The sequence below is a fragment of the Equus asinus genome, chromosome X, assembly GCF_041296235.1.
Source record: "Equus asinus isolate D_3611 breed Donkey chromosome X, EquAss-T2T_v2, whole genome shotgun sequence".
In the NCBI taxonomy this organism is placed as follows: domain Eukaryota; kingdom Metazoa; phylum Chordata; class Mammalia; order Perissodactyla; family Equidae; genus Equus; species Equus asinus.
In genome coordinates this window covers 54361212-54373991 of record NC_091820.1, presented here as the reverse complement: position 1 = coordinate 54373991, position 12780 = coordinate 54361212, and the positions used below count along the sequence as shown (strand labels likewise).

General features: G+C 55.4%; 1 protein-coding gene across 5 annotated transcripts in view; it reads right to left on the bottom strand.

Annotated features, from left to right (window-relative positions):
* Positions 1-605: 605 nt before the first annotated feature.
* STARD8 (StAR related lipid transfer domain containing 8) overlaps positions 606-12780 on the bottom strand; it is a 72982-nt gene continuing 60807 nt past the window's right edge. For 4 of the 5 annotated variants that reach the window (XM_070502252.1, XM_070502253.1, XM_070502251.1 and 1 more), the window contains 12 exons: positions 11678-11759; positions 10627-10690; positions 7939-9353; positions 7127-7300; positions 6000-6159; positions 5344-5542; positions 4725-4935; positions 4316-4430; positions 3809-4033; positions 2581-2798; positions 2306-2482; positions 606-2159 (listed from right to left, as the gene is read on the bottom strand). In XM_070502252.1, coding sequence (XP_070358353.1) covers positions 2042-2159; positions 2306-2482; positions 2581-2798; positions 3809-4033; positions 4316-4430; positions 4725-4935; positions 5344-5542; positions 6000-6159; positions 7127-7300; positions 7939-9353; positions 10627-10690; positions 11678-11759 — 3158 coding nt within the window. In that variant the 3' untranslated portion in view covers positions 606-2041. The remainder of the gene's footprint in view (positions 2160-2305; positions 2483-2580; positions 2799-3808; positions 4034-4315; positions 4431-4724; positions 4936-5343; positions 5543-5999; positions 6160-7126; positions 7301-7938; positions 9354-10626; positions 10691-11677; positions 11760-12780) is intronic. The other variant, XM_070502250.1, reaches the window with a different exon arrangement.

Genomic DNA, 12780 nt, shown 5'->3' with positions numbered 1-12780 from the left:
TGATCGCAAAGCCTGTACTCTCTCTAGCTGCTCCGCAGAGCTGGGGAATTTTAGGGCTACAGCAACATGGCAAAGACAAGCCTGCGGGAAAGACAAAATGAGGGGGCCCCTCTGTACCTGGGGATTTGCTGGTCACTGGTGCCAGACTAGAGGCTGTCTCGAGGACTTAGACCTCTCATAGGCTGGCTTATGAGTGGAACAGCTTCCCCAAGCCTCCTGGGGCTGAGTCTCCACTCTTCATCCTTCAGCTTAGGCTGAGTGTGGCAGGGGAAGGAAGGACAGCATAGCCAGGGGCATCTCTCCTTTGGGCTACTGTCAGGATGCCTGAGGGCATGCTTGTGGGCCACTCAGATCAGGGACACTGGCCAGGTCAGGGGACGGGGGATGGGGTCTTCAGCTTCCACCTAAGCCCTGGATTCTCAGAATTCCACCTCCCCACTCCCAAATCACCTCCCAAAGAGAAGAGCTGAGGCCCTCCCCAATTCCTCCTGCAGCCTCCCCTTGTGTCCTATGCCAGCAATGCTCACAACCTCTGACCCTAATACCAAGCCTGTGTTGTAACCCCTCCCCAGTCCTGCGCCCATAGTCTCAGCAAAGACAGCCACAGAGCCAGACTGCATTTCTAGTAATGTTTTATTGTTCTGCTGAGGGGTCACGTGGATCCTGCTCTCTACCTCCCCCATCGTATCTTAAGTGCCTTGCCTCCCCACCCCGAGGCTTTCCAGATCCCTGCTCCCACCCACAGATTATAGTATACTCATGATAGAATATATGTGTGTGTATATAGACGTGTGTGTATATACATATATATATATATATATATATATGTATATACACACACAAATACATATATATATTCTGACTGTACAGTATTTATAGGTACAAATAAAATAGGCTTAAAAATTACAACGTTGGCTGGGACCCATCCCACTCTAGTTTATTCATCTGAAAGAAAAATAAAGCACCAGTTGGCATTTGAATTTCCACATGAACCAAGATGGCTGGTGGGTGGGATAGGTCAGGTTTGGATCAAGCTCCAGCTGGCTGAAATGACACTAGGCCATTCTATCTGGCTGGCTGGCCGCCTGAGCTGGGGGCCAGGTCTCTGCTTGAGGAAGGGACTGTTATGTCAGCCTGCTACCGCAGGAGAAAGGACATGGACACAGATCTGTCTCTCCTCGCCACCATCTGCTTGTGCTCAGCCCATGCAGTGAGGGGATGAGCCTGTTTACTCTGCAGACATGGCAGTGTGTGCCCAAAGGCTACATGGGACCCCAGAGAGTGGCAGATAAAGTATGGGGCCCAAGCCAGAGGAGATTGGTTCATTGGTCTCTTGAGACCTGAGAAAGGAAGGTTCCCCCCACTCTCACATCTCAAGCTATCCCAAATTGTTGTTGCCTGTCAGTGCCCACTCTTTAAATCAGCTTCATAAAAGTCTTCATTGTATTTACACAAGTAGAACAGATCGTGGGGTTGGGGCTGCCCTGTGCTCTGCCCCTGTGCACATCCACTCCAGTCCAATTTCTCTGGAAAAGCCAGTTCAGGGCCAATGTTGGGCCTAAAGGCAGGACCAGAACTTCCTGTCCAACCTCAGAGGGACTCTAGTACCAAACAGGATGGCTTGGCCTCTCTGAATTGTGGAGATCTGGGAGCACACACTGCTGTCTACTTCCTTCCCCCTGCAGTGGAGGGCAGCCAGTAGGGCTTCAGATTGACTGGTGGCTCCATGGGCCTGGAGGGCAGTAGCATCTTCTTGCTCCTAAAATGACTCCTCTCCCCCTCTCTCTTTCTCTCTCTCTCTCTCTCTCTCTCTGGAGAGCAGAACACAGGTTTGAGGGTGGAATGGAGATGGAACACTGAAATTCTCTTTTCCTCCCCTGTATGTGTGGAGGAGCTTCAGGAAGTAAGGGAGGCAGCTGCAGCTGCACAGGCCTGCCTCTGCCCCTGGAAGCAGCAGCTGAGAGCTGCTCTCCTCTCATTTCCCTCTTACTCCTTTGGTACCGGGGGCCCAGGTGGTGCCACCCTGGGACCAGGCCGAGGCTCACAACTTTGTCTCAGGACCAGCTGCTTGCAGGGTGGGGAAGGAGTCCCGGATCTTTGCCACTTCCATGGCACACAAGTGCCCAAAGACTTTGTTGTACCAGTCAGGAGAGCGGCCCCTGGGGAGGTAGAAACAGGCAGGCATGAGCCAGGAGTTCTCTGGAGCCCTTGCCAGGGGAAGGGGAGAAAGGACATGCTTCCAGCCCCCAGGGATCAGCGGTGTGGGGCAGAAGCAGAGGGTGCCAGGGCTGAGGGGGCCTGGTACCTGAGGTCTGCACGGCAGATGTGAGTGAGCCGGGAGCGGCCCAGGCCACAAGGCTCCATGAGGTACTGGGAAGTGAGCATCAGGGCCCGCACCCCTGACTCTGGCACAGGTTGCTCAGGATCCAGGGACTGAGAGACAAGCAAGCAACCCCCACGGGGCAGGTCAGAGCGCCACATCCTGTGGGAAAGGGAGACACACTCAGGTTCCTTGTGCCAGTTTCCACCCCACCTCCCTAGTCCCCCAGGCACGGCAGGCTGACAGCTGGAGGCCCTCACCGAAGTACCACGAAGTCACGGCAGGGATGGGGTGCCATGCTGTCGGTGACATAGTGGTACAGCTCCACACCCGGCATCAAGGCTTCCAGCACCTGGGCCCGCAGCAGATCCTCATCCCAGAGGGCTCGCTCCCGCAGAACACGGTGTAGTACCACAGCTGGAGGGGCCGCCACCTCTGTGGATGCCTTCCACACACGCAAGGGGTGCCCGTCAGGTGCCTGCAAGCCACAGGAGTGGGGACAGGGAGCAACTGTCAAGGCTGGAGAACTCCCACTCAGCCCTAGTCCTGGCCTGCCTGCACTCCAGCCCCTGGCAAAGGAAGGCCGCAGGGCTACTCTGCTGATCCTAGCCAGATCCAGACAGGCCATCCCTGTGTTCCCTGTCCTCTCTCTCCTTTCTGGATGTCTGCCTCTCTATCTGCTCAAGAGCACAAAGAGATGATGAGACACACATTCTCTGAGGCCTACTAGGCTCTACCACGAAATGGGCACAGTGCTTGGAATTTCTGGAAGTGAACAGGCAGAGAAGATGGCGATAGTCCTCGAGGAACTCACCATCTAGCGCGGGAAGTAGAACATGTGCACAGCAACAAAGGCTGCTCTTTCTTGAGCCTTTTGTCTATGCCAGGCACAGGGCAAGCTTCTCACTCTGATCCTATAAGAGAGGCTTTACTATGACCGGTTTATACATGGTAAACCTCAGGCTTGCAGTCTTACTCATAATCAGGATCCAAGAAAGAACATGGCTAGTGCCAAGAGAAGGACAGAGAGAAGTCACCTCCAGCCTAGGGCATGACGAGAGGCTCTGAATGAAGGAGGAGGCATATTAAGTTGGGGCTTAACGTGGCTCGGGAAATGTAGTGCTTGGGGCAGGTCAGTCCAGGCAGGAGGACAGCAGGGGCAGAAGCACACAGGTGGAAATGTAAGGAGCTCAGCGCAACTGTGGGGCAGGAAGAGATGGCAGGTGAGGCTCTAAAAGTAGTGACATGTCTGGAGTGGGGCCTTGGGAGGGTAATTCTTACAGGTGATCCCTGAAAGAGATCCCTTAGTCTCGTTTGGTTCTCAATTCATTAGGGTACTTGCTTCACTGGCTGGCATTCTCCAAGTATCAGGCTGAGGCACAGGAAGACTAGTTGGGCAGCTCCTTCCTTTGGGATCCCTGCCCCCTCCCCCGCCTGCACCACACCCTCCCCCAGCCCCATGGCAACCATGGGCAATGTGCTGCTCACCTTCCTGCAGGCCAGCTCTGTGTGCTGGGGCCCCGGCACGCTCACCCAGCCCTTGAAGCGCTCAGCAGCATCGCGCAGCAGCTCCTGGACGCTCTCTTCCATGTAGAGGCTCAGGCTCATGCCAGCAGCTCGGGCCTGCCGCAGCTCAGCTAGGGCTGGGCCCGGAGGGCTGAGCTCAGCTGCGCTGTAGGAGCCACACAGTTGCAGCACCATGTCCTGGGGCACCTGGGAGGGCACACACACCAGGCTGGGGGCCGTGAGGAGCAGCAGAGAGTCAGAGACCCTCAGTCTTAGAGCCCATGGGGCCTGCCAGGTTCATGTTAAGTGGATGGAGAGGCCTGGCTACTGCAGTGAGGCAGATGAGAAACCTTGTAGGGGAAGAGTCAGAAGTAGGAGGATAAGGGGTATGTGTCAAGTTGGGCCCTAACCCCGCCTTGGGGTGCAAAGCTCGAGCCTGATGGTTCCCCTGGGTCTGGAAAGTAGGTACCATGGCCTGGAAGTACTCACCTGGAAAAGTTTCTTGCAGTCACTGATCATGTGTGATAGGCCCTGGGTGGCAGCCATGTTCTCAGTTAGGTCCCTTGGGCCTGGCCGGCCAACCAGGCTGCGTTTGCTCTTGATCCTGGAGAGAAGTGCCAGGAGAAGAGGATGGCCCAAAGGCACAAGACAAGATGGCTGACAAGCTGGCTTCCAGCTCCCTGGAAGCCAGCTTGCCAGTCCTGAACACAAAACAACCTGCTGCCCTTTAGAAGGAAAGCCCTTCTTCATCGCATCCAACCAGTCCTGGGCCCCTGAGGAGTCAGGCTGAACCCTGGTGGTGACGCCTGAGAACTGCAGTGCTGGCCATCAAGGGCCAAAAGTCCAACAGGGTCCAAATCTTCCCTGCCTGGCTCTGCCACACCCTGCCCTGTTTCACCTGGGTGAGGGGCTATCCTTCTTGGAGATGTTGAGGTGGAAGATGGAGGGTGCCAGGCACACTGCCAGGTTGCCGGCTGTCATCTGGTTTTCCTCAGCAGAGGCAATGTCACTTAGGAAATAGAGCAGAGTCTGCAGCACCTCTCGGTTCTCGTCAGGGAGCAGCAAGGTGGCGGCTTGTGCTGCTGCCAGCCATTGATCCTTGGGGAGGACTGTAAGGAAGGGACGGCAGAAGGGCTTCCTTATTCCCCTAGAGCCTCCAGCAGCCAGCCTCTTGCTTCCAGGAATGCAGAAGGCACAGTGATCCCAAGGGAAGCTAGTGAGAAGGGCAAAGGTGGGCCCTGGGTGCTACATCAAGCTCTGCTCTACTGTGCAGTGTAACCTTAGGTACGTCCCTGCCTTTCCTCAGGGCCTCAGTCAATCCTTCCATATAATGGGTCGGGGCGGGGTATAAAATGTGGTCTCTCCCCAGGGGGCTTTCCAACTCTTGATAGTAAATCTTTCAATGAGCTCATGGCTGTGACTCCATTTGCCCACATCAGGTTTATCTTCCACAAGCCCTAGGATTCACGGAGGCTGAGAATCGGGCGGGTTGTTGGGGATAGGTGCAGGTGACTCACGCTGGTAGATCTGCAGGAAAGTGGTGGTGAGTTTGCTGGTGAAGATAGGCTCAGGCAGGTCCCGGAAATACTGCTTCAGCAGGTCAGCCACATCGTAGGCCGACTGGCCCTCATAGCAGACATTGTCGGGGGAGGTCTCATTCATTTGGCGCAGGTTCTGGATCCTAGACTTCACCCCAGACTTGCGGAAGATACCCACCTGGGTCCATGCAGGGGAGGGAGGGAGGGATGGGAGGGAGACTGTGAGGGCAGCCTTGCACCAGGAGTCAAGAGTGTAGGCCACCCCAGAGACTTCCAAGCCTGGCAGGCTTCCTGCTGGGCAGGGTAGGAGAGAAATGGCAAAACCAAAGAGAAGGGTTTTTATAGCTTCGGGGCCAAGGAGAAAGACAGCTTTAGTGGAGATGAGTAGGAAAAGGGGGACCTAGGCTAAGGCAGGCTCCTGGAAGATGGGGACTATAGCACCTGGGCCAGGAATAAGCTGGCACAGAGCCAGGCAGAAGGGAGCTTTGGCTCCATCTGTGCTGGGCCTTCCTGAGGACAGGAAAGGTCTCTGCTCAACCCAGGGGAAAGGTCAGAGCAGTTTCCCTCCCCAACTCCTTAGCATCGGACCTCCTCCCCAGTTCCATCTCTCTGCAGGCTCCCCTGGGAGGCCTCACCTGGTCCAAGCACTGGCTGCGCAAGTAGCGCATGGCTTGCTGAATGCTCTGCGGCAGTGGCTGGCCTGTGCGCTGCACGTGGATGAGAGGTGGCACCCCAAACACGTGCTGGCCCCTGTAGTCTGGGGTCTTATTCCTTTTCATGAACTTGGGCACTGACCTGTTTGGGAGAGTAACAAGAGATCAGGGAGGGGGCAGGGTAGGCTCGGACATAACTCAGAGACTCTGTCTGCAGTCTTGAGGGGCTCAGGAAGGGGCGAGCAGGGTAAGGAGCAGACCACATCCCAGAGGCAACATTCACTGAGCACCTGCTCTGGGTCCAGCCCTAGGGGGTCACAGAGGAACATAGGGAGCTCTGAGTCTGGTCAATTGTGTCAACAGGCAATGACAATACATGCGGCCAGGAGTAGGCCAAGAACCCGAGGGAAGACCCATGAGGGAGGGGAACTGTACCTAGCGGGTCAAGGAAGGCTTCAGAGAGGAGGTGAAAATTCAGCAGGCTCTTGAGGGACAGGTAGGTGTTGTCCCAGAGGAGAAATGGGGAAAAGGCATTTGAGACAGACAGAACAGAATGGACAAAGGCAAAGAGGCAGGAAAAAGAGCATGGCACATTCAGGGAAGGGCGACCAGTCCACTGGCCTGTATGGTGGCATTGGTTGGGAATGGCAGGCTAAAGAACCTGACAGATAGGGTGGGGCCAGAAGAGAAGGAAACTGGACCTCATTCTTTGGCAATGGAGAGCCACAGAAGGGTGTTTATCAGAGAGTGACAACTAAAGCTGTATTTTAGGACAATCTCACCGGTGGCAGCATGGAGGTTGGGATGGAAGAGGTACAGCTCAAGGACTAGGGTCCCCCACCCCCACCCCTCCTCACACACAGCACACATACCCATCCCACGCGCATCCCCTACAGATATATGCAAGCCATCCAGAGCCATGCTGACTTCTCGGGCCACAGCCCCTCCATCCTCCTGGCACATCCCACCACTCCATTGGCCTGTGGGCCCTGCCTGCCTACACCCACCTTCTGGGGCTGACGCTCCCAGGGCCCTGGAGAGGGGGCAGGGAGGGAGCCAAGACCTAGGTGAGCAGCTCCCCCCACCCACCATGGCCCAGGAACACTCACCAGACCCAGCCCTGTTTGTGGGGCACAGTGTACTTCTCCATGAAGGCAGTGAGCCGCAGCAGCGAGCCCTTGTGCAGGAGGTGGATCTGGCCAGCAAATTGCCGGTTGATCTCCAGCGACTCTGAGTTGAGGCTGGGCCGGTGGGAGTTCTGGAAGCTGTGCCACCGGAGCTTCCTGGTGAGGGATGAGGGGATGGAGAAGGCCAGAGGAGCAGGTTTGGGTAAACTTTAGAAAAGGTTGTGTTCCTCTGGTCCCTTTTCTCTCCCCAAAGAAAGAAAATGCAGGGAGATGGGACCACTGTCAGCATTGCTGCTGGGTCCAGGGCTGCCCAACAGTCAAGATGCTGTCAGGGAGGATGGCACAGAGCTCAGGCCCATCTAGTGCCAGCAAACAGTACCAGCCCCCTACCTCTCCAAGACTGCAGTAGAGAGGCTGCTCTGAGAAACCCAGAATGGCGAAGCTGGGCATCAAAGACCATCTCCTCTAACACCCTCGATTTACACATGAGGAAACTGAAACCCAAAGAGGAGCTAAAATTTGCTCAATGCCATAGCAGAGGCAGGTCCTGAACCTAACATTCTGGATTCCCGAGTCTTGGAGTATTTCTATTTCTCTCCTGGGACTGGCTGCCTGGAGGCAATCACCCAGCCCCAAGAACCTGCTCCTGGGCCCCATAACTAAGAAACTGGCTTGAGGGTGGGGAGAGATGGAGAGAGCAGCGGGGAGAGGAGAAGGGAGGGAGGGAGGGGGAAAGGGAGAGACAGAGAGAAACAACAGAGGCCCCTGGTCTCACCCCTACCCTGAACTCCCACCTGCAGGGTCTGGTAAGTGAGGCCCCAACGCCTGAATCTCGTCGTTCACGGGGCGCTGATGCCTGGAGTCCAGCCGGGGACCCTGAGGCCTCAGCCTCGTTCATGGAGTTCCCGCTACAGTCCAGTTCGCTGGAGGAGGCCACAGTGTCAGAAATGGAGTGTCCTTCTTCCGCAGACAGGCTGGAGACAGAGGTGGGTTCCCTGCCTGAATTCGCCTCCTGCTCATTACCCTGGGCTGGGCCCAGGGCCTCTGCCTCTGCCTGTGCCAGGGACTCAGCCTCAGCTGGGGCCTGAGCCTGAGCCTGAGCTGGGACTCCTGGCTGGTCATCAGCCTGGGGCGGGGCTGAGGACTCTCTGTGGGCCGGAGCCTCGACCTGGGCCAGAGCCTCAGCCTGGCCTTCAACCTCGATTGTGGCTATTTCTACTGATGAAGCGGCCTCCTCCTCTTCTTCATCCTCTTCTTCCTCTTCCTTATCTCCAGGCCTCAGATCTGGGTACATGGCCTGAGACCAAAGCTCTACCCGTTGCTGCAGGCCCCACACATGCTGGAGGATGTCGTCTAGGTGGGCATAGCTGCCCCCACCCTCCTCATCTTCGGCGTCAGCCCCAGCCAGTACAGGTTCAGCTGGGTACAGCTCAGGCATATTGTCATAGGTGCTGGCATGGCTGCCCGTGGAGCCACAGGAGCCCCGGCGCCCTTCATAGCCCCAGCGCCTACCTGGCTGCCAATCTGCCAAGCGTTGTCCATCCTCAGGACACAGGCTCTCAATGGACAGGGAGCGAGGGAATGTGCCTGGTTTGTGGTCCCTGGGGACATGCACCAGGCAGTCACCCCGGTGTACCCGCTGAGGATGCCAGAACGTGGCCACAGGCCAGGCCTCCCAGGCCCTCTGAGTCTCAGCACCAGCACCACTGGCTGAGGTGGCTGGCTGGTTCTTGACCCTGTAGAATCCAGTAGAGAGGAAGCCACGGCGACTACGGAAAGAGGAGGCTTTTGAGGCCTTCTTGGGGGTGGCTGGGCTACCCTCAGGCTCTGCTTGCCGGCTGCCACCCTTTTCCTTCCGCCTCAGAGACTCAAGGTGCTTGAGGAAGCTTCGAGAACGGTGCTTCTTGGCTTTGTCCTGGGGACTCTTTTGGCCCCGGGTAGGGCTGAGGAGGGGTCGGTCACTCGGGCTGGGTGCACGGCTTAGGGAGGGCAGAGCCGCTGGCTCAGGCGCTAGGCTCACGGTGATGGCTGGCAGGGAGGTGGCGCTAAACTCAGTGAGGATGCTCTCACAGCTGGAGGTCACTGGCAGGCCATGGCTTGGTGGGGCCAGCAGGTCAGAGGAGTCCACACGAGACCAGCATTTACTTTCTTGCTGGAAGGCCCAGTGGTTGCTGATGGTACACTGCTCTTCCTCCTCTGAGTCTTCATTCTGGGAATGGTGCCACAGGGTTAGGTCAGAGAAGTCCAGCCCACAAGCCCTTGCTTGTGTTCCACTCTCTGCCTCCAATCTCTTGGGGGACTTTGAGGCAAAGTGCCCTGTTCTCTGCCTGAGGACATGTCCTAGAGTAGGGAGCTGGCTCTGGGAGTGCCAGAGGAAACCAGGAGTCATAGGCAGAGACTAGATGGATGGTAACGGTCATTTGATTAATCTAATCTCTCCCCAATTTGATTAATCTAATCCCTCCCCATTTTACAGATAGGGAAACCCAGACCCACAAATGAGAAGCCACTTGCCTAAGGTCATACAATGTCATGCAGTAAGTCAGTGACAGAGCCAGGGCTAGAATCCAGGTGTCTTGACCTCCTGTCCTCAGCAGCCTCCCAAGTCTCTAGACTATAGTCTTAGATTAGAATCACAGAATGTGAGAGCTGGAAGGAGATTTTAGATTTTCTAATTTTCTAATTTTCAAGATGGGGAAACTGAGAGAGGGGAAAGCTTGCCCAAGGTCACCGAGCAGAGAGGGGCAGAGCTACGACCAGGCCCCAGGGATCTCCTGCTTCCCGAGCCAGGGCTCTGGCAACTTGGCTGACCCATTTGGCTGCAGGCTTCAGGTAGAGAAAGCCTCAGAAGAAACCCACAAAGCCTGACTCCAGGGAAGGATGGGGTCACCAGGCCTGCATTCCAGGGCTACGTGCAGACCAAGAGACCTCTCAGTTTCTGCAATCCCAGATTGGCAGAGTTGGAAAGGTCTTTGGAAGCTATTAATGTACCCCCCAATTCGTTATAGAGATGGGGAAAATGAACCTCAGAGGGGTTAGACTTTGTGGCGGTGAGGTTGGGGATCCTGACTTCTAAGACCACATAGGCCATGATTTTCCGACCACATTATTCTATCTCTGTGCCCTAGTCAAGGAATTTTCACTATCACAGAGCAGGTAGTGGAAGCAGATAGATTTCCCTGAGGAAGAATGATCACTAGGTCAAGTTATTAGTAAACCCAGGAGGGAGAAGTGGGCTGAGGGGGTTGGGTGAGGCCATGGGCCAGGGCACTTGTTCTCACAGTCAAACCTCTAGACCAGGCTTTCCAAAACCCAGCAGCCTCCTAGGAACCCCTACCTCTCACTCCTAGGCTAGAGCAAGGCACTGCTCCGGATACCCCAGATTCCCGGGACATCGGAGCTAGTTTTGCAAGTGATTTGTGTATGTCCTGGGTTCCCTATGGTGCCACAAGACCACAGACCCTACCCTTGTCATGACTCACCTGCTTGCATTGAAAATGAACCTCCAGTTTCATCGAGGCACAATTGTTCAAGGTCATCAGCCTCCTGCAAGGAAAGGAAGCAGTGTTCATTCAAGGGTATCAACCCCCAAAGCCTGCAGGGCATAGCCTACCAAGACACTCCTAAGATGCCATCCAATACTTCACATGCCCAAGCCATCAACACTTCTCCCAAGCCCCAGTGTTCATGAAGGTTTCAGTGCCAGATATGATGCTGGGGAGATTATGGCCTCTGTCCTCCAGGAGTTTATAGATGTGGAACAAACCACTACAGAGATGGGACAGGTTCAAGAACAGAGTAGACAGAAGGCACTACAAGCACACTGAGGGTGGGTCAAGGAACTTCCATGAACAGAGGGGTTGCAGTCAGAGAAGGCTTCCTGGAGGACAGAAATGGGATTCTGAGGGAGAGAGAAACAGAGACTCTATCCTAGGCTTTAACAGGAGCTGTGACAAGGTAGAGAGGGAAATGGTCAGCAAACAGATGAGCCTGGGTGTGAGATGGGGGCACTGAGGCTAATAAGGGTCGGTCAAAGCCAGATTGTAAAGGACTTCGGGTGTCATGCTAAAAATCTTCAAACTTTCCCCAGCAGGTAGTGACACACTTTAAGCAAAGGAACACCCGCTTGGAAGCTGACTCTAGTGGCTGGATCAGGGTGAGGGCAAGGAGGGGAATACAGAGATGGAAAGTAGGAAGGCCAGTTAGGAGGCTACTGTAATGGATCCAAGAAGTTGTGGTTTGGCTTCAAACAAGGGCCAAGCCACTGTAAGTAGAGGGGGGACAAATCAGAGGAATGTTTGGGGGATCTGACTGAAGGGAGAAAAGATTCAAGGCCAGATCTTGGCTTTGTAGCTAGAGTATATGTGTGAGTGAGGGTGTCACAGACATAGAAACAGAGCGAGCAGAGTGACTGCAGCAAATGAGCTTTGTTAATAGGCCAGGCTCCTCCTCTGTTAGAGGAGACAGGGACTGCTTTCTTCCATGAGGAAGCCCCAAGCCAGGCCCTGACCTCCTGACCCTCAGCCCCCCTACCTGCGCAGGGCCCCCAAAGAGTCTTCGTCCAGAAAACTGTGGTCCTTCTTCACAGAGCCAATATCCAGGGGAAACGAACCTTCTGTACGGCAGAGAGAAGCCAAGATGAGTAAAGGGTGGTAGGTCATAAACTCAGTGCCAGCAGCCCTTGAGCAGGATGGGGAAGGCCAGGGAAGCAGGGAGGCAGAAAGGCAAGAACCGAGGAGAAGGAGAAAGCCCGGAGTAAAAGAGGGGCCCAGGGAGCTCAGGGTTGACTGTCCGGAAAAGGCCGAAGCGAGGCCAGGAGGGTTGAACTGGACAAGAGGACCCATCAGTCAGCGAGGCAGGTCCATAGCGGACAGCAGGCCTGAGGCCCTCGGTGGCTGCTAAGAGCCAACCTGGGCTCCTCCAGTCCCCTTTGAATCCTGGGCTGCTCAGAGAGGAAACCTTCTCTTTGGCCTAAGGTGAACTGGAGGGAGCAGAGAGGGAGAAAGGAGAGTGTGCAGCCAAACAACACCTCACTTCCCGCTATTGCTCAGAGCAGAGGAGCCCACTCCCTGGGGTTTGGCAAGGGGAAGGGAGAGAGGAAGGAGCGGGGGAAGAGGAGAGAGCATTCAGGAAATCCCATACCTCTCTGCCTTACTGGCAAAACAAGCCGACTGACTCATTTAGCTAATATTAACTGAGCACCTACTTGGTGCCAGGCACTGAGAATACAACTGTGAACAAGATAAAAATGACCCCCGCCTTCATGGAGTTTACACTCTCATAGGGGCCGAAGATAATAAACAGTGTATGAAACAGACAAGAGAATGCAGTTCTAAATGCTATGAAAGACATTAGCCACGGTGATGGGGTAAAGAGAGGCTTGTGGGGTGGGGGTACGTGTAGCGAGGTGGTCAGCAGAGGGCTTTCTGAGGTGGGGACTTCTGAGCCGAGTCCTGAAGAGTGAGAAGGGGCCAGCCGTGCAAAGAGCCTGGGAAGAGAGCTCCAGGCAGGACTAACATTAAGGCTCCAAGGAGGGAAAGAGCCTGGTATGAGCAAGTGGTGGAAAGGAGCATGGAGCAGAGTGAGCAAAGGGGAGAGGAGCGAACGGAAGTTGGGTGATGCAGTCTTGTTGGCCA